Source organism: Microtus oregoni, unplaced genomic scaffold (genome assembly GCF_018167655.1).
Source record: "Microtus oregoni isolate MIOR12 unplaced genomic scaffold, Mior012 000037F_ref0000500, whole genome shotgun sequence".
In the NCBI taxonomy this organism is placed as follows: Eukaryota; Metazoa; Chordata; class Mammalia; order Rodentia; family Cricetidae; genus Microtus; species Microtus oregoni.
The window spans coordinates 15,237,417-15,264,744 of NW_024543096.1; the positions used below are offsets into that span (position 1 = coordinate 15,237,417).

At 44.5% G+C, this 27,328-nt stretch overlaps 1 protein-coding gene across 1 annotated transcript in view; it reads right to left on the reverse strand.

Moving 5' to 3' along the window:
* Positions 1-5,392, reverse strand: part of Pla2r1 (phospholipase A2 receptor 1) — a 104,713-nt gene extending 99,321 nt beyond the window's left edge. Inside the window, exon 1 of the mRNA XM_041631580.1 lies at positions 5,272-5,392. Coding sequence (XP_041487514.1) covers positions 5,272-5,392 — 121 coding nt within the window. The remainder of the gene's footprint in view (positions 1-5,271) is intronic.
* Positions 5,393-27,328: the final 21,936 nt, after the last annotated feature.

Genomic DNA, 27,328 nt, shown 5'->3' on the forward strand with positions numbered 1-27,328 from the left:
GAATCAATGTATGCTTCCTCCCTACTCTCTAAGTCCTAGAGATGCAAGCTGCTTAACCTAGCATCCCCCTTAGGCAGGTATAGATTGCTGTGGCCTGCCTCGATGTCATGAGATTCAAAGTGATGCATAGAAATAGGCACAGAGTCCTCTCCAGTGTGGGAAACTACTAGGGTCAGTAAAGAGGGCATTGCCATGGGTATCAGAAACGGTGCTAAGGGATAACATCATAGTCACAACTCTTCCCCACCACCGCCCGCCTCCAGGATGTGGCTCTCAGCCTCCTCTTCTGAAAGCCCTCCCAGGTGGCCATCTCTCTTCCTCTACTGGACTGCCCTCAACCACTTTCCCCCACATGCACCATGACTCTGATGGCAGCAGGCTCCTCTCTGTTCCCTTCATCGGAAAATCTTTAGCTTCCACACAGATACAGCAATTCTCTAACTCAGTGCTTTGCCTACTGGTGGCTGTGCCTTCTAGCGTAGGAATGAATTTAGTGCCATAATCATTATGACAGATTCAATGCAATGGTATAGAGTAGAAAAACAGTGTGATCTATTGGGCAAGGGTATCTTTCCGATGAAACATCCAGATATATACCGTGCATTACCTATGAAATAGGTCCATGAACACTACACTCTTGACTTTGGCTCTAGTATTACTCTGGCCGATTGATTTCTTGACTTCTGCTTCAAATCTCTTTTCTCACTCACTGTTCAATTTCATGACTACTCCCACAACCACATCTTCCCAGGAAGCTGTGGAAGCTACACATATTTGGCGCCGGTACCCAGAATGGGACTTTCCGTGTCTGCTACCCCACCCCCTTCATGAACTTCTCCAACCTCCTTTCACTTACTCATTTTTAAATAAAAAAGTAACCAAAGTAAAAAAAAAAAGTAACCAAAGTAAATAAATATATATGTATACATGCATATGTATATGTATATTATATAATATACATATACATATGCATATAATATATATATATATATATATATATATATATATATTAAATTCACACTAGATGCTCCTTGTTAGAACTGACTTAGCTCAACCTTAACTTTCCAGATGATGTCTTTGCTGGGCTGCAGGGGGTTGCTTCATTCCAGTGGCCAGTATTCTTGGGTTTCCATACGATTCTGGGACACTAACAATGAGCCTCACCCTTAGCCTCAGCGACCTTAACAGGCCTTTCTCTTCACAAATGTAAGAGCCTCAGCAGGAGCTGTCAACTCACTGAACTTTGACAGTGGCTAATGCAGTGTTCTGGGGCTTTCTCATAAAACACGACCCAATACCGTATCTCCCTTTCTTCGTATGCCGACCCCCTACTTATTCCTCAGGAAGAAAGGAGCCCTTTGGCGGGCTGCCGGCTCCTCAGCCAGTCCCTGGCCTGCGTTCCTTCCACTCTCCTCATGGCTCGCTGTCCTGCCACCCATTGCTCTTTTCCCGGTTGTTTGTGTTTCTGTGTCTGTTTCTGGCTTCTTGCCTTCTTGGAGACAGTGTCTACCCCTTCTGGTTTTATTTCCCCGATACGGGGGAGTGGAGCTGCTGCTGCTGGCTCTGAGCTCACATCTGCTAACCTGGTGCTTGTTCATCTGCAGACAAGACCTACGCACCAACAGATGGTGTTTCTGGAATGTAAACCAAACATGTTTCGGAACGCTTCCCTTTCTCCTTGCTTCAGCTCCATGTTGACTTGCCTTTAGCTATGATTGGCATCCGTCTAGCAGATGAAAACACAAATTGTTTTAGTTCCATACTCATTAAGAGTGGCCTTACAGCGACTGTACGTAACAGGTTACATGCTCACTAGTGTTCTGTGCATTCCGAGTACTTACCAGCCCCGAGAGGCAAATGGTACTCTGCTGTGCTGACTTCTCAATCAAAAATCAGTCAGTGTGTCGTATGGAAGTAGAGTCCATCAAGTTTCAGATTCCAAACTGAATTCAACCCCTGCGTATGATATCTGTACCTCAGTTTCCTCCTTTGTAAAACATAGAGTCCCAAAATGGCATGTATCCTCCTTTAGTTGTAGGTTCATCATGACACGTTCTTCCCCTGGGTGGTCCAGGCTGTTCTGGAAGTTCGGCCACCCTGCATCCATCATTTCCTGTTCTCAGCACTGTACTCGGCAGATTCTGCCCTCCCCTTCCATCTTGGCTAAACAAACCAAAGGGCCTTTTGTGGTTGACGTTCCCTCACTGAGCCCTACCATGTGCTACATTTTGATAACAGCGCTGTTCTGGTTAGTTTTCTCTTGCTGTGAAGGAACCCTCTGACCAAAAGCAACTTGGGAAGGAAAGGATTTACACACAGGTCTCAATCTATCATTGGGGGAAGTCAAGGCAGGACTTCAAAGCATGAACCATGGGGGAACACTGCTAGCTAGATCTCTGGCTGACTGGGGCTCACACTCATGCCTAGCTATCCTCATATGGCCCAGGACCACCTGCCCAGGAAATGGTACATCCCCTTATGGCCTGGGCCCTCCTTAATTAATTATCAATCAAGAAAATGCCTCATGGATTTGCCTACAGACTAACACAACAAACTCAACAGAAACTCCTTTTCCAGGTGATTCTAGGCTGTGTTGAGTCGTCAAGTTGACCTCTCACCTACTATGCTGGGAGGGCAAAGGGAGAATAAAGAGGGAGCCGAACATCCCGAGGAAGGACAGGCAAAGTCTTTGCTAACGGAAATCAGCCAAGTGGGCATGAATACATTTTAAATCTATGCTGAAAGTTAAAAGCCGTAGCTGTGAAGGGTTCTGATCAGAGCAGAGTGAGAGAATTTCCTCCGTGGTACCAGCTCCCCAGATACACAAATCCGTCAGGCAAGGGCGCGTCTTCTGAACAATTAGTGCCAAGAAAAATGAGGACATGGCAACCCTGAGGTCATTATCTTGACCTTGAGCCCTGTCTAAAGCAAAGACAGTGAAACAAGGTGGGTGACAGGAGGAGGTGTGAGCAATGGCTGAAGGCCTCCCTGGTTTCTGTCTGATAAATGGCGTGTGCTCTTTCCCTGTGCAGTTTTGGGCTCCTCAGAAAGCAATCCCTGAGACGTGCATTTCTTGCAGTGCAGATTGTCTATTTGGGGGGCAGTTCTAGGAAGCATGGTAAGGGAGAGAGGAAATGAGCAGGGAAGGGAAGAAACCCACTATAAGCAACTGAGGTTCAATTCCACAGTGAGAAGACCCACTTAGAAGTCTCAGTGGGCCCACACAGGGACAGAAAGCTGTGGCATTTTCCACTAACACATGTCCATCCGTCCATCCGTGTGTGTGTGTTGTTGCCGTCATCCCCCCCCCCCCAGTTGATTGTCATTCCTGAGACGTTGATTGCAGCTGTTCCTTGGCTCCCGCACTTGAGTACAAACTTCAGCTGTGCTGGCTAGTTTTATGTCAACTTGACACAAGCTAGAGTCATTTGTGCAGAGGTATTCTCAGCTAGAAAAGCAGGCCACAGGCTGGCACCACAGGCTTGCCCCCAGGCAAATCTGTGGAGGGCCCAGCTTACTGCTGGTGGTGACTCCCTCACCTTGGCTGAGCAAGCAACAGGGAGCAATGCAGTAAGCGGCACTCTTCCGTGGCCTGTGCATCAGCTCCTGTTTCCAGGATCCTCCCTTGCTTGAGCTCCTGCCCTAACTCTCTTCCATGATGGACTGTGTTAATCTGTGAGGTGAAATAAGCCCTTTCTTCCTCAAGGTGCATTTTCTCATGATGGTTAGCCCAACAATAGAAACCCCAAGACAGAGTTAGACACTCTTTCAGGTTTCCTCCAGAATACTGATATTTTGTTCTTCCTTCTTTGCTAATAAAAACTTGACTCACATCTGCCTACAATTCACTTGCAATTCTGCTAGTGCAGGTGATAGGTTCTGGAAGGGAGCCCGGATGGGCAGTTCGTGCAGAGTGCCTGTACCTTTAGCACACCCACTGCAGTGCCTGCACTGGGACAATCTTTCTGCCCATGACATTGAACTTCAGGTTTGCAGGCAGCTCCTAGAAAGTGTGCCCTTGTCATTAGCCACTTTCTCAGGCCAGGATTTGGGCCTGCCAAATATAGAAAGGATTTGCTCACGGTGGGTGCTGACTCTGACTGGAGGATCCCCAGATAGGCTGTATGTGGCTCGTTCCCAGCTTGTCTCTCTCACAAGCTGCTGCCTACCACCTAAGCCCAAGATTCGGATGCTAAGATGCAAGGCAGCCAACTGCAGGATGTGTGTGTGTTTGTGACGCATGCTGAGAGGGAGTTCGACTCAGCTGAACAATGTTTTAAGAGCATTTCCAACTTGGGGCTGCGGAAGTGTTGGTGTGATTTAGCCATGGTGAACATAAAGCCCCTAGAGTGCTAGTAAGTACAACCCAGAAAAAAAAATTCTCTTTTGAAAAAGAAATGTGCGTATATATTGAAAGGAAAATAAAAGAACAGAGACCTGGATTACATCTTGCTTTATGCCTCTATTCCAAATGTATTCCTAGGGCAGAGGGGGTGGGGGCTGCCAGGAGGCTCTGTCTGGTTTAAGGTCACAGTCACGCCTTCTGGGACACACCTTCCACGTCTCAGGGACTGGTTCCTGAGCTGGACCCTGAAGGCATTGATCTTTCCTTGGGTTTCCCTCCACATTCACTGGCAAGTCATACTGTCTGTGGTTGGTGCTCAAACTTAGGCTGAATTTATCAGTTTGTGCACGTGTTTGGGCTGTATAACTTAATTTTCAGTGGTCCCATGAATATTATAGATCCATTGTTCAGCCTAGAGAAATCGAGGAGCAGAAGGTAGTTTGTGTCTGTCTGTAAAAATCTCAAGGCGGCCGAATCCGCTGAGAGATGGAACGCGGTGCCCCGCCTCTCCAAGGGGAGGAGCAGACAGGCCTGTTTGGGGGTCATCTGGTACGCACGGTGTCGTACAACGGTGAACCAAATACTCGCTTTGGTAGGGAAAGAAATTTAGACAGCTCTTCGTCAGCTTTATCTAAAAGGTGACCTTCCTGAATAACTCTGGTAAAGCTTGCTTTTTGAAGCTATCCCCACCCTTCTATATCCCGTGTGACTCGCTCGCCCAGAGGTCCTGCCTCTCGCCGCGCCCTAATTCGGAGGCCAATAGGAGTACCGAAGGGACAATACGGACCGGGTCTATCCCTTCTGCCCCGGGACAGTACACTAGCGACCACAGTACAAACTTGGACGTCTTGCTCAACCAGTATCCGTTTCCCGCCCCTGACACCCGAGTGCCAATTTGCCCCAACTCCAGCGCTGGGGACACTCACCTAGCCACTCGAGGGCCGGTTCCGGGGTGAGAGTTAAATCCTGGGCGCTGCCCGGGTGAGCCCCCAGCAACAGCAGCTGCTGCATCCAGAGAAGCTGCAGCATTGCTAACCATTGCACCATCAGGCACTCTAGGTGGCCACGATCGTGTCCCCTGCACTGGACTTCGGTGCAGGAGGCAAGAGCAGCCTCCACCCTTCTTGAGGACTACGCCACCTAGGAGCCCTGGAGATGAACTCGCCTCCCTTGTCGCCACCGTAGGAATACTTTTGGCTCTGGGCGTGGAGACTCAAATAGCCGAGTTTTCCCCGCCCTGCACACGGAGCCTTGGGGAGGGAGGAGGAAGAGGGACCTGGCCCCGAGCAGTCCCAAACACTCCTGCCTTTGGGGTTCGAAGAAGGCAGGGCTGAGGAGGTCCCGTGGTTGCCCCTTCCTGCTCCTTCGGTACCTAACCTTCTCTCGGGTTTGCTCCCCTCTCCCCGCCACCCCAGGACGCCCCACCTCGGAGGGTGAGAGAACTGATCCTCTCCGGGAGAAGAAACCTACCAAGTGGATTTGCAAGAGGGTTTGGCGGGCCGCAGATGAGTAAAAAGAGCTGTCTGATGAACTCAAGCCTGGGACGCCCCTGAACACAGGAAACACCTAGGGGTTTTCTGGTCTCCAACACCCTGGTCTCCAACATCGCCCCAGAGTAACTAGAAAGAGCCTCCACTATCCAGCTTTATTCTGGCTTAAAATAACCCTAGGCTTCTGTTTCTTTAGATCATCTTTCTAATAAAATATCCCTGTGTAGAGTTGAGAAACCCAGCCTGAGAGGTGAGTGACTGGATCTCCCTTACTCTTTAACTCAACAAAACTTACTCCCTAGATGAGTAGAGACAAAACAACGAAAGATACAAGACACCAAGTCCCCAAATCCTGACCAGAGACAGTCTTTCTAACTGCCCCCCTTCCCCCTTAGATAACCAGCCTTAACTGCACTGGAAGCATTGAGCTCACAAGGGAGCAGGTTGAACAAGACCCACCCTAAGCAAGACCTTGGAATTAGAGGACAGCAAGACGGAACCTGGTGGGGAAAGGGGAACAGGTGATACAATCTTGGAGGACCTGTATTTCTTACATATTTTGTCGATTGCAAAACTTCCAAGTACAGGTAGCACAGTGCGTGACTCAGTAAACATGCCTCTGCCTGGAACTGATAGCCAGGAGTGAAGGCCAGAGTGAGATAGGGGCTCAGCTTTACAGGAGTCTGGACAGCTCTTGGGTGAAGGGTGAAATAAGCCTGGAACTCTGGGAACTAGCGAGGTCTGTGCACTTCTGCCCTGGTGAGAGCCTAAGGCTGGAGGCATCAGGTGTGTGGCTTAAGGAAAGGTGTACTGTCTGGTTGTCCTCTGGGAAGAAAACTGAAGGAGTCAGAGGCAACTGGAGAACAGGAGATGTCCCAGTGTGTACCTCCAATCCATAGCGAGTCAGTTGTATGCAGAAGTCAGTATCTATGCCTGAAAATATGCGACAAAAGAAAAAGGCACATTGTGAGCCCAGCAGACCACACAGTCTGCAGTCAGCAACAGTGACTTTCTCTCCATTGACCTCAGAAGCACATTACTGCTGGACTATTGCCTATAGTGGGAAGATTCGGTCCTGATTAAGTTGCCTGGCATCCATCGTGGCAGGCAGGTGCAATCCAGGTGGCCTAGTTAGGTAACAGGGTTGGTTACAGATGTTAATCTCTGGAGAGAAGCAGGGCAGTGGGAATAAAGGGGAAAGAGACAGGAGGATGTGGACTGGGCTCTGTAGGTCACACCAGCATGGGTGACGGGTGGTGGGAAGAAGCCGCGGGCTGGGACAGGAAGTTGTAAGAGACAAAGGTTCGAAGGAAGTGCTTATAGGAGAGGTTGTGTGCCTGGGTTAGAACAAAGGACAGCCACGGGGCACCCTAGGAAGTAGGGCAACCCTAGGAAGTTAGGTCTTCTACTTGCTGGGATCTCAATTTTAGCCACTGTATAATGAGGCCGGGGAGCCTTTTCTGATCCATGCAGAGAATATTCTAAAGCGGCAGAGCTCTGACGAGGAGGAGGGGAAGGGAAGGGAAACAAGTCATATTTCATCCTCAGAGCAATTAGAGTAATGAAGAGAGGTGAGGACAGCTTCCTGGCCTGTGACACCACATATCCTCGTTGCCATTATAGACTCAAGAACAGCTACCGTTTTTTATCATGTTTTCCCAGAATGTTATTATGGCTTAGAGGCAGAGATCCATGGTGGAATTTTTAGTCCCTGAGGAAGGAATGATTCTGATTATTCTAGACTTCCATTTCAGGTTGGTTTGTCGTCGTCGTCGTTGTTGTTGTTTTCTGGGACAGGTTTTCTGTGTAGCTTTGGAACCTATCCTGGAACTAGCTTCTGTAGACCAGGCTGCCCTCAAACACACAGAGATCCGCCTGCTTCTGCTTCCCGAGTGGTGGGATTAAAGGCGTGCACCGCCATCACCACCTGCCAGCACTGTGACTAGCTTTCTCCAAACCTTTGTCTGTAGAATGGGGAGAAAAACATCTCGTTGTGGGGTCACGTTCAGAACGTATTAAATGAGCTAATGGAAGCGAAGTGCGTAGCACAGTCTAACCTGTTGTGAATACCCATCCCTGGTGAAATTACCCGGGGCGAGTGAGAAGGAAACTCGCAACACGCAACAAACCGGCTTAGGAGTTTATTAGAGGGGGTGCGTACAGGCCTGGGGAATCGGTGTGCAGAGAGAGAGCGAGAGAGTATAAGAAGGCAAGTCTAGCTTTTTAAAAGCTGCCTAGCGCATGTGCACAGTGGGTTGGCGTGACTACGTCATACGCAGATATCACAGATGACGGGCTCATGCATGTGCAGAGGGGCTTAACTGAGTCATCGTGGACGTAACCACGCATGCACGCATGTGGGTCACGCGGGGCCCTTTAACATTCAGGCATCTCCATGCTAAGGGCCCGTCTGCACGTGCATGGCTCCTTATGTGGCTGAAATCATTACACTTAGGAGCTGCGACTGTGTGGGGAGGAAACAGCCAGAGGAGCAGACTCAAACTCAGAACAAGACTACAGAACGGTGGGTCATTGGGGATGTCTCTTGCCCCCAATATTATTATCCTGGCACCCCACTATACACCCCCTTTATAATAATAAGAATGCACCCTGCAGCCCAAGACCTTACCTGCCCATAGGATGTATACACACACCACTCTGAACAATGGGATAGGTTTCTCCTCCTCTTAAACAACAGACTTAGAACAATTTGGTTGCACAGTCCTCTGGACCAGACTGAACCAAACCAGATTTGAGTTCACATGCAATAAGCCAAAACTGTCTTCAAGTTGAGCTTTTAGGGAGACTCTCCTATTTACCGTTTTATGACTGTGCACACTTGGGCATGCATATGATTAAAATAAGATGAATTATGGGAAGGAACATGCACATTGAAAAAAATGTTTATGTCACCCAGTCTTTCACTCAAACTAGAGATCCACCCCAAACTATATCCCTTAGTAAGATAAGAGTCTGGATCCATTCAATTAGTCAACCAGTCCAACTCGATAATTTTAGTATAATGGAGGCTTTTTTTTTTTATCAAAACAACAACAACAACAAAAAACCTGGACAGGACCCAATCAGAGAGTTCTCTAGGTAAGGCCATGACTATTGTTAATCCAAGGAATTCAAAGGCAAAAATCACAAAGTTACAATTTTGGGGAGCCGGATTAACTCATGCCTTGTTTAGGTGCAGGCAAAGCTTGGTTTTGTGACAGATGTCCTGCAAATGCCTCTGCCATCCAAGTAAACAAGGGGTTTATACAAAGGCAGAACTTTACAGTTAGCATGTGAGTCTTGTGACCCCATTTCCTTGTAAGAATAGCTGAGGCAGTGAAAGATATTACAACCATCAGCAGTTTTTAAGAATAGCTCAACTGTGCTGGAAGTCATCCATCTTGGGCAAGTTAGCTGCCAGGGTACTTTTAAGATAACAGCAGCTTCCTCACGGCTTGCAAGTTAAAAACAACTTTGTTTTTACAAGACTTTCCAACACAGTGAATTATCCTCTAAGCATAATGCTCACCATCCCAGTAACCAGCTCCTCATTCTTTTTAGATGCCATGAAAAGAAACGCTGTGTAGTAACTCGGGCCCTGGAGTCTTCGCTGTGTGGCTTGCTGTCAGTCCCTGCACTGTATTCCTTTCCAATATGTTCCATTGCTTTGCTCTGAACAAAAGCTTCCTTACCACTTTCCAATCTGTGTGGGTTTTTCTTTCATTCTTGAGTGAGGCCAAGAGCCTGGAAATACCAGGCCTAGGCCCCGACCACCATTGACATTGTCAAAGAAGGGATCAAAAGAAAGGAGGAAAGAAAGAAAGAAAGAAAGAAAGAAAGAAAGAAAGGAGAGAGAGGGAGAAATTGTGGGATCAGGGGAGAAGGAGGGAAGGAAGACAAGACAGGGAAAAAGGATGAGTTTAAAAGGATTATAGTATTTGAAGTCATTAGAAACTTGATAAAACTGTTTGGAACCTGAAGTGTGTGGATGAAAATGCTTAAGAAAATGTATGTGTTTAAAGCTCACTTAAAGAATGAGCTGTTATGCCCAGTCCGTGGGGACCCCAAAAGACTTCCAGGGAGACCAACTCACCGAAATGCAAAAGCAAGGTTTATTGTGTACACGTTTTCAAGCCGTCAGGGACCTCGTCAGCACAGCAGCATGAGGAGGTACCCCACCCTTCTAGAGGGCACTATTTAAAGGCAAAAATCAGAAAAGTTACATTAGCAGGGTGTGGGGTGATGGGTTCAATCCTGATTGGCTCGCATCTAGGGACTTCTCAGAAATTTTATTTTTGAAACTTGCTTGTTGCTTGTCAAGTTTTCTTATGGCTCACCTTCGGGTGGGTCATTCTAGGGTTATTTGTACTTTCCAGATGGCTTCCCTGTTACTTTTGCCCCTACCCATTTCTGAGGACTGGAATGTTTTATGAGAAATAGCTTACGCAAGACCCAAGATGAAAGTGGAGGACAAAATGGAGCAACTTTGGGTCTTTATTCCCCCTTGTTCTAGTAACCATAGTGAACCCAATCATGGTTCCTAATAGTTAACTCATGAGTATCTTCAGTCCTGAGGGGACTGTAGATTTGTGATCTCTGGACCATAAGTTGTATTGTACCCAACCTGAATTTTACTAGCCGGTTAAGAATGCAAGGCCCAAAAGTCAGTTACAAAAGCAGAATTACCAGGGGTCCCAATAGAGTAGAGATGAGAGTAGTCAACCAAGGGGAACTAGTAAATCAGGTTTCAAACCAACCCTGGCTGGCCCCGCCTTCTCTTTTCCACTTTGTCAGTCCTTCTCTAACTTGAGCCATGTTGTCTTTGATTATTCTTGAGTGATCAGTGAAGAAACAACATTCTTCACCTAGCGCTGCACAGAGCCCACCTGCTGTATAAAGAGAAGATCTAATCCCTTCCTGTTCTGCAATACTAACTCTGCCAGGGAGGATAAGGACTCCTTTACGTGGGAGATGGATTTTTCTGTGCTTTCTATACCCACATCTATGGTAACACATAGGTTGGAGTAATCTTGATTCTGGGTTACTGGTGCTGAGATTCCCATACCCAATCCCCCCAGGCTAGCGCCTAAAAGTAGGCTAAGGGTGAGGGCTGTCATAGGCTCTCTCTTATGTCTCCATAGACATGAGGGTTGGCTCCATCCTTGCTGCATGGGGTCTAGGAACTCCTGATCAGTGTGATAGATTATTCTCGGAATGAGCTTGACTAGCACACATATCTCCTGGTCTGGTTTAGGACTTCAGTATGCACACAAGGGGTAAGCCCCATAGAACAGGCCCACCAAGTGTCATTGTGTGGGAGCAAGTACTGATCCTGCTTGGGTAGACAGTGAAGAATTACAGATGGAAGCTTTATCTGGGGGAACCTGTCCTATACATAGTCCCAACCCAGTCACTTGTTCTAGGGTAAAGCCTTGTTTGTTCTGTTGCCACCAGCAGTGATTAATGTCAGTCGTCATGGAAACAGTAGCACTAACTTCTAGGTCCTCATAGAAAGGAGGAGCTATATCCTAACAGAGCCAGCAAGCTTTGGTCAAATTGGGTTGGGAAGCATTCAGTACCAGGTACGGTCTATCCAACAGAACCATTAAAGGGTGATTGTGTCCCATCAGTGGGCTGATGGTTGACGTGGTTATGAGGCTAGAGATGACATTCACCTGAGCTGGCTGTGGAATCATCCCCCAGATGGAACTTGGGTGGCAGGCTCGGGGACTGAGGTAGATTAATGACCCATTTGGGTCCTATCGAAACCTTAATGACTGTGCTTTGCGGATGGTGAATGTCAGGACTGGGTCATAGCCAGTGTGGTAGAGCTGTAGGCCCCAGGTCTTACCAGTGGTCCAATCAGCCTTTTTCCCACCTCCGTGAATTGGATGACAAGCTGGTTGCAGTGCCCTAAGCAGTCGACCAGGGGTGGTTGGGGTATCGCTCCTTATCATAGCAGGGTCCACAGTCAATTCATTTGCTGCCTATGGGGCAAGTTCCTATCCCCACTGTCTTCATATCCCCTGCCCATTGAACAGTAATTAAGTTTCCAGGGACAGAGGGCAACCAGCTAATCCATCCGGTGGACTCACATCCCCATTTGGCACAGTAGGTATCCCCGGCACCCCCGCAAGAAGGTTGTTGCTCCTTGGAACAAGAGTGATAGACATAGAATCCCAAGGATTGAGTTTGTAAACAACTTGTTATGCTTGTAGTTGCTCTGAGCAAAACAACTTGTTTTCCTGTGTTTGTAGCTGCTCTGAGCACGAGACCCTCGGGAGTTCCTGATGGTAAGGGAGTGGTTTCTGGTGGGTTTGGCTGGGGCATGGCTATCCCTATATAAGCTGCCCTGGACCACAATAAAGGGGGCATTCTTGTTTCAAGGATGACCCATGTCCCTGTGTCTCTCAGTGTGTGTGTACGTGTTTAAATTTCTAGCCCCTTTCCTCTGCTTGTGTTCCGTCCCATGGTGCAGGCACTACATTAATGCAGAAAGAGCTTGTTTTAGCTTGCAATTCAGGCTGTCATCCATCACTGTGGGAAATCCATCATTGTGGGGAGTCAGGGTAGCAGGGACTCAAAGCAGCTCGACACACTCACAGTCCAAAGTGGGTGAGAGAACAGAGATAGAGAGAGAGAGTAGGTGGAGTCAAGGAAACTCCAAGTAGCTGCCGAAAAAGAAGGATAGCGGAAGCTTATGGTAAGCCACAGCCTCATGGTGATACACAAATTAATAGAAATGGGTTAATTGAAGATGTAAGAGCTAGCTAGGAATATGCCTAAGCTATTGACCAAACAGTGTTGTAATTAATATAGTTTCTATGTGATTATTCAGGTCTTGGCAACCTCTACTGAAAGAACAGTCTTCTTTTACAGTTTTTCTACCCTCCTTTTGCAGTATTTACCATGCTCTTACCCTGGTAAGTGGTATTTTTGTCAAAGCTGGTTTCAGACAACCATTGAACCACATGTTCAGCCCATATTGTATTTTATTTGTTATTTATTTGTATGCTTGTTTAGATGCTTGAGCATGAACCTAGGGTATTATGTATGCCAAGCAAGCACTCTACCACTGAGCTATCTCCTCTGCAATACACAAACACACACACATTAATATATATACACATATATACATATATATATACATATATGTATATGTGTATATATATTATAGATGAACATCTTGAGCATGTCCAAATGATGGGAAGGATCCAGACAGGGAGAAATCAATAAAAGTTCAAAATAAGGATCCTGAGAATTCAGAAATTCCCATAACAAACATGAGGGGTTTGCTTCCTAGGAAGAAAACAGTATATCCCGTATAGGAAGGAATGAAGGAAGGGTTGTCCACAGGGCTGAGTGTGTGAGCTGCATAGTTGAGAGTTATCCATTGGCTAGTTTTCTAGCTTCTGCTTGGTAAGTGCTGTGAAGTAGTGGGGACCTTCACTCCTGAGGTGGAGAGGGGACAGTGGGGGAGGTTGACTTCCATAGGGACAGAGAGAGTGCTGCTGGGGAAATGTAGGAGGGGATAAGGGACTCGCTAGATGTGATCTAGGGTATTTATAGTGGCTCATGTGCTTTCTGGCCCCTGTTCTGTGCCCAGGTACAGGCAGGGAGAAGGTAGACATCAGCCTTCTCCAGCCTGATGTCACCCAGCCAGGAAGAGCACATGGGCCAGTGGAAGGAGTTAGCAAGAGAAAGGTTGTGTTGGGACTTTGAAAGACATGGTTTTATGATCACAAATGGACCAGTGTTGACAGGCAGAGGGGACTTCAGGGAAAGATGGTTACTTTTGGGTTCTGGCTTATTACTTACTAGTCCAGTGACTCAGCAAAGTTGTTAAACTCCAGTTAATTACCTATAAAATTAGAACAACAACAGCAATACCTGTATTCTTGGCTCACCTCGGAGACTAAAACAGGAACAGTGGTCACAGTGGCATCACAGCCGTTTGAGAGGTTGTTTTTATTATGAGTTACTGTTACTTAGAGTTAACAAAGGAACGTTTGGGAAATTACAGAGTGAATATGGCTGGATGTCTTACAGGGCAAAGAGAAAAACCATCATCAGACAAAAACCAGCCCTCTTTCATCTCAGCAGCAGCCATTCACAAAGGGCTTTGCATGTACTGAACCTTCCAGGTGGTTAGAAGTTTAAGGCACTAAGTGGGAATCTGCTCTGGGATCAGTCTTTGCACCTTGTCCAGCCTTAGTCTCCTTTCTGTAAAATGGTAGTAACGGAGTATCTAGTGTATAAACCATGGAAGTCCTTTACAACCTGGCAAAGGCTGAGCCCTGGCGAAAGGAACTGTGATTAAGTAACACGGCAGTGACACTGTGTAACACAATGTTACACTTATTTTCTGATAAGGACACTGGAAGAGGTCCCATGGCATTTTGTTACCTTATCCCCATTAACTTCCAGTAAATGAGAACTCTATATAGATAAGATAACACACTCATTTATATAAGGCACAGATTTTTCTAAGCTATTTAATACATATAACTGCTCTCTCCCAATATTTATTAAACACTGAAGAGTGTGGTCAAACTATTATTTTGTGCTATGACTTAGCAGTACTGTGGTGCTTCCATAATGCCTGCAATTGCTGAAGCACTGAGAGGTGAAAATTTATTGGGCAGAAATCCAGTTTTAACAGGGAATTAATAAATGAGCTTTTACTATAGCCCAAACAGCAATTTATATCAATTTAATTCAATTAACAGCATTCCCATGATGTGATGCTCAACCAGAAAAAAAGTTCCACTTGGTCAGGAGTTTCAGGCAAGTCCTCTGTCTTGATTGGTTGTGCACAGGGCATCTTGTGTGCTTGCCAAGCCTCCCCCTGCTTCCTGCCTGCCCACAGCCTGGCTGCAGAGACACAAGAGGAAGTGAAGGGGCTGTAATTGTGAATGCAAAAGGTGACCTGTTCCAGACAGTGCCTGCCTGCCATTATGGCACTGAAGCTCACACAGGTGTGGTAGAGCTTCTTCCTGTGACAGAGGTGTGCAGAGCTCCTGTATTGAGGTTTGTTTTGGGGTTATGCCCATTAAACCTCTCAGGGTTCAGAAAGATTCTCTATGGCAGGTGAAAATTGGCTAATTGGATCTAAGGGTAAACCGAATAAATCAACTCACGTACATTACTGTCACGTGTTCTTTATTCCTTTGCACAAAGAAGTAGAGAGAAGAAGAGGAAGAGGAGGGAGAGGGAGGAAGAGAAGGAGGAGAAGGAGGAGGAAGAGGAGGAAGAGGAGGAGAAGGAGAAGGAGGAGGAGGAGGAGAAGAAGAAGAAGAAGAAGAAGAAGAAGAAGAAGAAGAAGAAGAAGGAGAAGGGATAATCTCCACGAGGTTTTTAGTTTTTACAGAAATAGTTGAAAAATTCCATAGGCAAAGACAATGATAATATGCATATCAATCACCAAAAGGACAGGTAGAACTTGACAAAGCAGCACTCTGGAACAGGTGACACCACTTAGGAAAAAGTCAGCATCCAAGAGGAAATACCTGATATTCCAAACCATTAGATAAAGTTACTAAATGTCTCAAAGCCTGGGCTCACCTATTCCCCTCACTCAATCTCTTTTTTTCCAGCTTTGGGGACACCCAGATTTATTTGTTAGCAAGGATGAGGCATGCTACCTTCATACTCAATGACTGTCTTTTTTTAGAAATTTCTATTTGGTGTGTTAGCAAGTAATTTTGTGGGATTGACTTTATATAAATTTGACTGTTAGAACAAAGAATGAATGTTATTGCTCTAAGGCCCCGTGGTGTGGGGGAATGGAAAGGTCATTCTGTTGCCCATTTAGGAGAAGTTACATTGCAGAGGTGTTTTGGGAATGAATCCCATTTTGAAGGGAGAATCATAAACTCACAAGGTTTTTACAGATTTGACTTTTCCAAAGGACAAGTGTTCCCGCAGCTCTGCAAAATGGGTTGTTCCATGTGGACGCGTGCATATACACTTTCCGTGGATTAGTCTATTGGTCTGTTAGCTGTACATTTACTGTATAGCCTTGTGGGCCCCAACACTCCTAAACTTTGCCAGCACTCAGCCCCACTGCCCCAGGGATTCTGATTCAGGTAGTAGTCGGATAGCAGCAAGCATCAGGCATCAGTATCCTTTTCTAAGCTCTGAAGGTGGTGGATGCTAATGGGCTGGTTAGCACGAACCTTGTTGGGGTCTTGGTAGGGACTTTAGGAGCTAATGCTCAGAGCATGGAAAAGAACTGGAATCAACAAGGAACCTCCCAGAGTTTGGGGTGTTAGAGAGGGCAGGACAGTACATAAAAAGCTATAGCAGATGTGTGGCCACTGAGGAGGAGGCTGTTGCCTGACTCCAGGAACCCCACTGTAAGAAGCAATGCTTCCAAGACGTTGTCAGATGCCCAGTCTGTGGGGACCCCAAAAGACCACCAGAGAGACCAACTCACTGAAATGCAAAAGCAAGGTTTATTGTGTACATGTGTTCAAGCCGGCAGGGACCTCATCAACACAGTAGCGAGAGGAGGTACCTCACCTTTCTAGAGAGCCCTATTTAAAGACAAAACCCAGAACAAGTTACATTAGCAAGGTTTGGGGTGATGGGTTCAGTCCTGATTGGTTTATAGTTAGGGACTTTTCACAGATTTTATTTTCAAACCTTGCCTGATGCGTGTCAAGTTTTTTTTATCAGCTGACCTTCAGGTGGGGATATTCTATGGCTATGTGTACTTTCCAGGCCGCTACCCTGTTACTTTTGCCCTTAGTCATTTCTGAGGACTGGAATGTTTTATGGGAAATAGCTTATATGAGACTCAAGATGGAGGCGGAGGACAAAATGGAGGAACTTTGGTTCCTCAGTTGGTTCCCCTTTCACCCTGTAGACTCCATAAAGGGAAAACCAAAGAATGAATTTGTTTGACATCTAGTCATGGATTTAAAGTAATTTTGACATTTTCTCCTGTTTGATATTGAAGAAAGCATATATAAGATCTCTTCTGTAATTACTGGTGCTCCTTTTAAATAAAACTAATAAAATGTAGGGACTGGGTCTTTTCGTTGTACAAAGTGGCTCCCAAATGGAAGTGTTGTGTTTGTTTATGGAAGGAGCCAGGAAGGTGAGAGAGAGAAGGTAGACAGAGGTAGTAAGCAGGAAATGTCACACTATCTTCCTAAACTTATATCTTATGGTACAGCTTGGGTCAAATCACGTAACCAGGCTGAATTTTCATCTTTTACATATGGAACAACGAACATCTGCCTTGCAGTATTGCTGTAAGATGAGAAAAAAAATTCTGAATCAAATGTTGAGCACAAGCTGGTCCTCCTGCAGTCCAGTCACAGCCGATTCACTGGAGGGAGATTTGTCTTGCTTAGAGTATCCATGCTGAAGAGGCTGTGATTGTCTGTGCTTGTCCCATCTTGCTTGCTCCGAAGGTTGGAGACTCAGTAGAGTTTTATTCTAAACAATTCAAGATGCTAAGGTTCAGAGTGAAGGGCACAGAATGGATACACAGGAGATCATTTTAGAGACCTGTACACAAAAAGTCTTCACATGTCCCAGTTAAATATAAAGTTGACTGTAGCTTTTGGAGGTCTTCAAGGCTGGGTCAGCAGAGAGCTGAGACTCCTGCAAACCTGTTTTATGGTGCTATGTCTCCGAGGGCTCCTCCTGAGGAGTATGTTTTTTATAATGTTAATTAAACTTTTCCCCTTGTTCTCAACAGGAATCCCAGTGTTGTCAAATGTGTGGATTTTGTAAGAAGAGGTGTGGATGGCTGAGGGACCAGGGATCCATGAATATGACTTAATTTTCCCTTTGCAGATTCTAGGCTCAATACATAAGAGCAGTAGTTTTTAACATGTAAGTTGTGACCCCTTTGGGATCGAATGCCCATTTCATGGGGTCTGTAGTAGGGGCTTGCTTGTTTTTTCCTGGCTGCTCAGCCCCAAAATAATCACAAAGAAACCATATTTGCAATACTGTTTGGTCCTGAAATAATCATACAGAAACCATATTATTTGTAATACTGTTTGGCCAATAAATTAAGCATATTTCTGGATAACTCTTAAAGGAACTCATCTCCATTAATTTGTGTATCACCACAAGGCTGTGGCTTACCAGGTAAAGTTCTAGCATCTGTCTCCTGCGGGGCTACATGGCTTCTCCTGACTCTGCCTTTTTTTCTCCCAGCTTCTGTTTAGTTTTCCCCACCTACTTCTATTCTGCCCTTCACAGGACTAAGACCATTTCTTAATTAACCAGTGGAATTCACAGCATACAGAGAGCAATCCCACATCAGGGGTCCCCTACAACCATGGAAAAACACAGATATTTACATTATGATTCATAGCAGTAGCAAAATTACAGTTAGGAAGTAGCAATGAAAATAATCTTATGGTTGGGGGTTACCACACCATGAAGAACTGTATTAAATTAAAGGGACTGTATTAGGAAGGTTGAGAACCTCTGCCTAGGAGTATGGGTTCAGAAGGTGAACACAAAAAGTAGATTAGTTAATAGAGTTTGCGTATAATACATATTGTTTATGAGTTCCTCTGCTAATGGACATTTGGACTGCTGCTTAGTTTTGGGTGATTACAAACACAGCTGCTATGAACAGTCTTGTATAAATCCTTCTGGGGAAAACTGTTTGGGGTTAGCAAATACAAATGAGTAGCAGGACAGGATCATGTAGTTTGACATTTAACATTTTAAGAAACTGCTAAATCATCTTCCGGTATAGCATCATTTTACATTCCTGTCAATGGTGAATGGGAATTCCAGCCCCTTCTCCCTTCTACTTCTTCCGGTTGAGCTGAGTGCCTCCAAAAGATGTTGAAGTCCTAGCACTTAGAACCTGTTAATGCAACTTTAGATATATGAAGTATTCCAGGGCGCGGTGGTGGCGCACGCCTTTAATCCCAGCACTCGGGAGGCAGAGGCTGGTGGATCTCTGTGAGTTTGAGGCCAGCCTGCTCTACAAAGTGAGTTCCAGGACAACTACACAGAGAAACCCTGTCTTAAAAAGAAAATATGAAGTATTATCAAGTTACAGTGAAGTCACTCAATGATCCATAATTCAACAAGATGGTATCCTAGAAAAATGGCAAATGGGGAGGCTGCTGAGGTAGTGCAGTGGGCCAAGGGCTTGCTATGCAAACATGAGGATCTGAGTTCAATCCCCAATATCCACATAAAGCCAGACTCCATACCATGTATCTATTGCACCCAAGATCCCTGGGATTCCAGGTTCAGTGAGAGACCCAACTCAAAAACAGATGAAAAATACTTGAGGCAGACACCTAACATACATACATACACACACACACACCCCACATGCACACACCATAATACATTACACACACACCACAAATGACACAAAAAGACACACACAGCACACACCATATATATGACACACCACACATGCAAACAACATACATACATCACACACACCATACACCACATACCACACATGCACACCCCATACATACCACACATACACACCATATACCACATATACCACATACCACACACACACACCAGACATACTATACACACACACCATATACCACACACACCACATACCACACACGCACACCCCATACATACCACACATACCACATACCACACACATACACAGCCCACATGCACACATGATACACTCCACGCACACACTCATATACACACACAGCCAACATTTACTCACCATACACACACCACACACACCATACACTCCACACATACATCACACCCCCACATGAAACATAAAGACACACTCACACACACCACATATTACGCACATATACACCACACACACATCACATACACACACATATACACACATACCACACACACATACACACACACACACGCACTCACGCGCGCATGCACACCACACACGCCACCCTCCCCTCCACATACACACACATACGGGGAGGGAATTGGATACCGGTAGACATGCAGAAAGGGACCATCTAGTTGACATGAAGGCACAGGTTAGAGTGATGTGACTATAAGCCAAGAAAAAACAATAATCACCCATAAACCCCAGCAAGAAGCAAGGAGATGCTCAGAATAGACCCACTCATGGCTCTCAGGAGACCCTTGCCGTGACAACCCCATCCTTACATTTCTGCCTTCCAGAATTATGAGACACTTCAATGCTATTGTGCTTTGAAATGCCTTTTGATATGCTTTGTTGTGAAAGGGGGGGGGGAGTCCAAGAAATTATTATTTAGGCCAACACTTGGTATGGCTAGTGTTCTCAATTTTAATCATTTTGAAATAATGGTATTCCCTGCGGTACACATGTGCACTTCTTTACTGACTAATAATTTTGAAAATCACTTCATGTGCTCACTTCTTATCTGCATATCTTCTTTGGTAGAGTATTTACCTGTTCAAACCCCCTTTCCCCCATTGAGTCATTTCACTGAGTTCTTTTTTTTTTTGTGGTTTTCCGACTGAGAGAATTTATTGTTTATTATTTATTCTGGATCTAAGCTCTTTCCTTGATATATAATTTAAAAATATTTCCCACAGTCTGTAGCTTATATTCTTTTCTCTTTATATTATCTCTTTGAAAGTGCAAATGCTTTTTTTATGATTTTTTTTGGTAAAGTATGGCTTATGCATTGCTTCTTTTATCATTCATACTTTTGAATCTAAGGAATCTTTAGCCTAAGGATGCAAAGGTTTTTGCCCATGGTTTCTTCAAACTGTTTTGTATTTTTAGATTTACTGTTAGGTTTGTGGTCCATTTGGAGCTGAGATTGGGATATGTTTCAGAGTTCCATTCTTCATATGACTCTCCAAGTATTCTGTACAGAGCATCCTTCCTCAAGTTAACTGCCTTTGCACTTTGATTCGAAGTGAGCTCCTTCAGCCAATAGCCTTTAAGATATCAGCCCGCTTGGGTGTGGTCTCTTATACTATAAAAGCAACTGTAAAACACTGCCCTCACTCTCTTGCTTCTAGCTTTCCCTCCTGGTTGCTAGATTCTGTTCCTGTTTTCCATTTGTGCAGAGGACTGTGATCTTGGACAGTGATCTTGAGTCTCCCCTAAATAAATGACTCTTTATTATTCATAATTCTGAACTCATGTGGGATTACTTTATATCTTCTGCCATCAATCTTCAGTTCCGATTCCTAACTCAGAAGCTATTGATAGTGATAGCAGCTAGGGAGGAAGAGCTGGTTTTCTTTAAGGGCTGTGTTTAGTAGGCTAGCCACACACAGTCAGTGGCTGCATACCCAAGTATGTATGGAAAATACAAGCTGGACTCAGTGGGCTAATAAGATGGGACATAAAGTTGTGTGTGAGGACGGTTCTTTTCTAAGTTTTTTTGTTGTTGTTGGTTTGGTTTTGGCTGGTGTGTGTGTGTGTGTGTGTGTGTGTTTGAGAAAGGCTCTCACCATGGAGCCAAGGCTGGCCCCCAACTTGTGATCTACCTTCCTCAGTTGAGTCCTTGGCTGTCAAGGCAAATGGCTTGTTTTAATCCCTTGGTATTTTAATATCCACCTTTCCCCCATATCTTTTATCAGATCTATTTATAGACTTCTTTATTGATGCTATTGTGAATAGCTTTGTTTTTCAAATGTTCAGTTTTCAATTATTTGTCTCCAGTACATAGAAACACAATTGATTATATATATGTAAATCTTATATCATCCAATCTTGCTAAATCAACTCATTTTTTTCCCCTCGTATCATTTTCGTAGATTCCTTCAAATCCTCAGCCTGATCACATTGGTTAGAACCTTTAGTACAGAACCTATGCTGCGTGGGAGTCGTTAAACATGGATATTCATTGTTGCGTTCATGACCTAACACAGACACCTGGCCTTTTACCAATAACTTAATTGGAGCTTTTTAGTAGATCTCTATCGGCTTAGGGAGATCCCCTATACCCATACCCTGCACTATTTCTAGTTGGCTGAGAGATTTTTGGGGGAATGGATATTGCATTTTTGTCAAATACTGCTTCTGCATCTGTGAGCCATTCAAATGCTTCTTGCTAATATGGCAAAAATTTCTTTATTAATTTTTATATAACCAACAAATTCCTGTACAGAATTTCAGTTCAAGTCTTGCCTTCATCTTTATCCCCTTTCCTAGGCCCCATGAAGACCACTGGTTCACCATTGATCCCTTCTCCTCAGCCTAGACAGCCAAAAAGAACATCACTGGTCTTTCTTTTTTTTTTAAATAATTTTTTTAATGCAATCTTTTCTCGTTTTCCATAGTTATCCCTGTTTCCACTCTTTCCCCTCCTCCTGCCCCACCTTTTCCCCCACCCTACCCCACTCCTCAGAAAGGGTAAGGCTTCATATGGGAGAAATCAATAAAGTCTGACACTTCACTTCCAGGCAAGACCAAGGCTCTCTCCCCCATATCTAGGCGGAGAAAGGTAACCCTTCAAAGAGAATGGGCTCCAAGATATCAGTTCAAGCACTAGGATAGATCCTGGTTCCACTTTCAGTGACCCCACAGACTGCTCAAGCCTCACAACTGTCCCCTACATTTAGTAGTCCAAGTTTGGTTCTATGTACGTTCTCCTTCATCAGCCATTAGAGAGCTGGCGAGAAACATGGTACTAGGAAAATTCCCTGGAATTAACAAGGATGACTCCACCTAATCCTCTAAGCCACAGAGGAGAGGTTGCCTAATTTGACCTTCCCTGTAATCAGATTGATGACTACGTTAATCATCATCATAGAACTTTCATCCAACAACCAATGGAAACAGATACAGAGATATCCACAGCAAAGTACTGGTCTGAGCTACTGGTGACCAGTACAAGATTAGGGGAAGCAAAGGGGTCAAGATAAGCAGTGTTAGTAAGCTCTCACTAGCTCAGGTCAGCTGCACCTGTGGATTGAGTAGTACTCCATTGTGTAAATTTACCACATTTTCTTTATCCATTTTTCAGTATAGGGGCACCTGGGTTGTTTCCAAGTTCTTGTTATTATGAATAATGATACTATGAACACAGTTGAGCAAATGTCCTTGTGGTATGAGTGTACATCCTTTGGGTGGTATTTCTGGGTCTTGAGGTAGATTGATCCCAATTTTTTGAGAATCCACCATACTGATTTCCAAAATGGCTGTACAAGTTTGCACTCCCACCAGCAATGGAGGAGTATTCCCTTTACTCGGCCATTAAAGGGCTAGCAAGAAACATGGCACTCGGGAAATTCCTGGAATTTATAAGGATGACCCCAGCTAACACTCTAGACCACAATTGAGAGGATGTCTAAATTGGGTCACTGGTCTTTCTTGAATGTTCTATCAGGGCCCTATCTTAGTTGCCTTACTGCTGTTTGTGGGTTCCCAAATCTCTGCATTTCCACCTGCATTTTGGTTGGCTTTTTGCTTTCTGAAAAATTTTATTTCCAAATCTAAGGTTGTCTCTATTCTGTGGCCTGGATCAAGGTCTGCTGTGCTGAAATTAAGATGCAAGCTTGACTATTTTTAAACCACTCCAGTCTGTCGGTGTGATAGAATTGCTCCACCTTCTGGGATTCCCCTAGTCCTTGGCCTTTAACTAAATCCCTGTAGGGCTGTGTGACTCACCTGTGTGACCCAATGAATGCCTGTGCATCTCTTTTTGCTAAATCTTTCTGGGTTTTGACTTGTGCATTCTGTTCAGGTGAGTCGCTGTTTGTCAGTAAAAGCGATTACTTTCTAGAAGGGATACACCCAAATCTGAACTGGTCCTGACTCTCATGCTTGCATTTCTTGAAAAAACAAGTCTGAACTCTGTCCCTCGTGTTCTTTATTTTCATAAACAGTGGTGGTGGTGTGATTTCCATCGGAATTATTAAATTTGCCCGTAGGTCCTCATGTCCTACATTCCTTTACTAGGCCCCCCCCCCCACACAATTTTTTGAGCTCCATCCCATTTATTAGAAGAGCCCATGATTGTGATTTGTTTCGTGGGCTGTCCCTCTGGAAAGACTAATCAGAGAAAGGGCTAAGTAAGATACATGGTTGTGTAATTGCTGTTAGCACTGAGCTAAGACCTCCAAGGGCCTCCAAAAGCTAAGTGGAGCAACATCGCTGTAAATTGTTTTTCCTTTGTCTCTCTTCATACCCTATATGTCCACCGTTGACGTCCCTAACCTTTCTAAGCATCAGCAGCCAGTGGGTTTGAATGAGGTATTTTAAACATTTATCCTGAATTGTGTGGTCAGCGTCCACTATTATGGTGCCTAGAAGGGTTGAAGGCTCTCCCAGTATTCAAGAACTTCCAAGGCAGTGCTGTCTTGCCATCTTCACGTTCTTTTCCTGTTACCTGTCTTTGATTTTAACCCCCTCTTCCTCTTTTGCCCAATCCTCCAACCTTAGGTTTCTGCCCTTTTAAGTCAGGGTGGCCATAGGATGCCCTCAGATAATGGATGCAGCTAACACTTTGAGTCTAAAGGCTTTAATATGCCATATACTTCCCATGGCAACTCTAGGAGTTGCTGGAGACAGAGCATAAAGCCAGATATCCATAGGGTTGCTATTTTTCCTTTGTGACCCTCTCAGTATGCGACGCTAAGACACAATTCAACACTCACAGTCAGTTGCTAGCTCCTTTTAGGCCTAGGATATTAAAGGACCTTCTGTATGATGAGGACGTTGCCTTACGACCACAGCATAAAAATTATATGCGTGCTTTTCTTGTGTTGTTCAGTAACAGAGACCACTGCAGGTTTTGAATGAATCATAGACTTTTATTAAAGTATGAGTTGGTTATCTCTTAAATGAATATTAGATTTGATTATATCAAACAGTGACCGAATACAGTGTGACCAAGATCGAGGAAGCTTCAGAGAAAAACATTGTCTATTTTCTTTTCTGTCTTGATAACAAGTTCATATCTTTTATTTTGCTCAATGTTTCCAATCTTTTGCTGTTTATATCTGATCTCTCAAATTCTATCTTCTTCATAAAAAGGTTCTAAAATATGACACACTTCTTGAATTGATGAAATGGATATTTAATATACTGAGAGTAAGCAAAAAATACATTTAACCACCTACTTAATTTAAACTTTTATTATCCCACCGTAAAGTTTACAAAGCCAATAATAATCTGTGGAAAGATAGTATACGCTAGTCACTTGTTACAGAAGAAAATGAATAAACAAGAGATGTGAAAAAATTTTAATAAGAAAATATTTGTTAATCATCAAAATGATAAGGTAACTATTAAGTTTATTGGTAGTATTAAGATGCTTCAGAAATCTTGTAAGACATTTCATGAAGGTGTTTATACCTGAATTCATGAGTTTTACACAATGAGGACTTAAACGATCTATTATTTTTTTATTTAATTCTATGTATACTTGTGTGTGGTGTGTGTGCATGTGTGTTGACATGCATGAGCACATATATGTGCGTGTGGAGGCCTGAAGCTGACATCAGGTGTCCTCCTTGGTTGCGCTTCACCTTGTATACTAAAGCAGAATCTTTCATGGATCTGGCGTTTCTGTTTAACCAGCTTGTTCTGGGGAGCCCTTGGCTCTACTTCCAGAAGAAGCTGGCCTCCACATGCACAGATCAGTCTTTGCTTCTGAGGCTAGCTTCCTGCCAAGTGTGGTGGTTGAATGAACAGTGTCCCCCATAGGCTCTGGAATTTGAAGACTTGGATCCCTGTTGGTGGCGCTGTTTTGGGGAGGTGTGGGAGATGTGGCTTCTCACCGCAGGAAGAGTGGTACTGGAGGTGGGCTTTGAGACCAACAGCCTCCAGCTACGTCAAGTTCACTCTCTCTGTTTTGTGCTTGTGTTTGAAACCGGTTTGCTGCCAGCTCCTGCTACTGCGCCTCCATGTCGTGGTGAGCTTTTACCTTTCTGGAACTAAAAAAAACAAAATAAACTACTCCTAGAAGTTACCTTAGTCACAGTGTTTTATGACAGCAACAGAAGAGTAACCCATATACTTTAGAAAACCTCTGCCTCCAAAACAACCTCATGCTCTCTCTAGAGCTAGGGTAGTGAAACAACCATATTGATAGGTATGTGCATAGCGGCCGTCCGTCCTGTCCTGGTCTGACTTAAGAGTGGAAAGTAGGATTACAGCGTGAGAGCTGGGCAGGACACTCCCCACCTCATTTCCTTAACACGGATGCCTAGGGAACAATCCCCCGAAAAGGCCTCTATTTCATAGTTGGGTTTCATTATAATCTTACGGTTAGGCCTACATGGAGCACTGTAAATCCCTTACTGCACCTGAAAGACTTACCTGAGACAAGGCCCCCAGAGCAGCTTAAGGTAACGCCTTCCTCATGCATGAGAGGAGCAGAGCAAGGGGTCTGAGAGTGTACATGTGTGTGGTGTGTATGTATGTGTGGTGTGTGTATGTGTCCCACCTTCAGGGATGTCGGAATGACACAGGGCTGAAGAGGATGACATGGAGCTGAAGGGGACTCTGCGGCCAGGCCTTTTCAGGTCCTGGCCCCACCTTTGTCACATATAAACTCAGTAATTCTGAGAAAACCCCCTTAACTTTCTAAGCTTCCTCTTCCCAGGAGCATAGGAAAAGCAATCACTTCAGAGATTAAAAATGCTATGTTTTATCACATTTCCACAATATCAGCGACAGCAGATTATCAATACATCAATACTATGACCTAGAATGTGTGATACAGAATGCATGTGGAAAAGTATGTATTCTTGATATCAAATACTTGCCTCCAGCGAAGACTCTTACAGTCTAGTAAGGTTCCACCAAGGTTCTTCTCACCTAGGCCTCAATATCCGCCTATAGAGACATTATTGATACACTAAAGCAGTTTTGAATAACTCAAAACCATATCCTTTGCACAAATCTCCAGCTCCAAGAAGAGTGCCTGCTACGGATTTCTCAAGACAACCGATATATTTTATTATTTCTTCAGACAAAACACAGAGATAGGACCCCGCCTTGTCTCTGTGAGCAGACAAGAGACTATCTTCAGTGTATGCCAATAAATCCCATGTTTCCCACATACCAACTCTTTCCATTGGGTCTTTTCTACTTCCTTGTCTACTAAGAACTCAAGTACTGTTTCTATGCCCAATTCTCCACTTACTATGCTCAGTTGTCTCAATCTTACGGTTAGGCCTACATGGAGCACTGTAAATCCCTTACTGCACCTGAAAGACTTACCTGAGACAAGGCCCCCAGAGCATTGCAGGGGATTTGGTTTGGTCTGGAATCTTCTCTGCTGCAGCAGTGTATTGCCAATTAAAATCTGTCCTTCCAGTTTAGTGAGTGACAGACTTCTTTACCTTGGACATTTCATTAACTCTTTCTGGATGTCTCAGCTTCCTCATATCTAAAATGAAAGATAATACCACTCTACAGAGCCATTTCAAGCTCTCAGGGAGTTAGAATATAATAATTACTGTACTTAGAACAATAGCTGTTCTCCAGTTTTATTAACCACACAAGCTATTTAATGCTGATAAGATACGCCTATTAAAATAAGAAAGAAATGCATGAGTGTTTCTGTCTACACACTTCCTTATATTG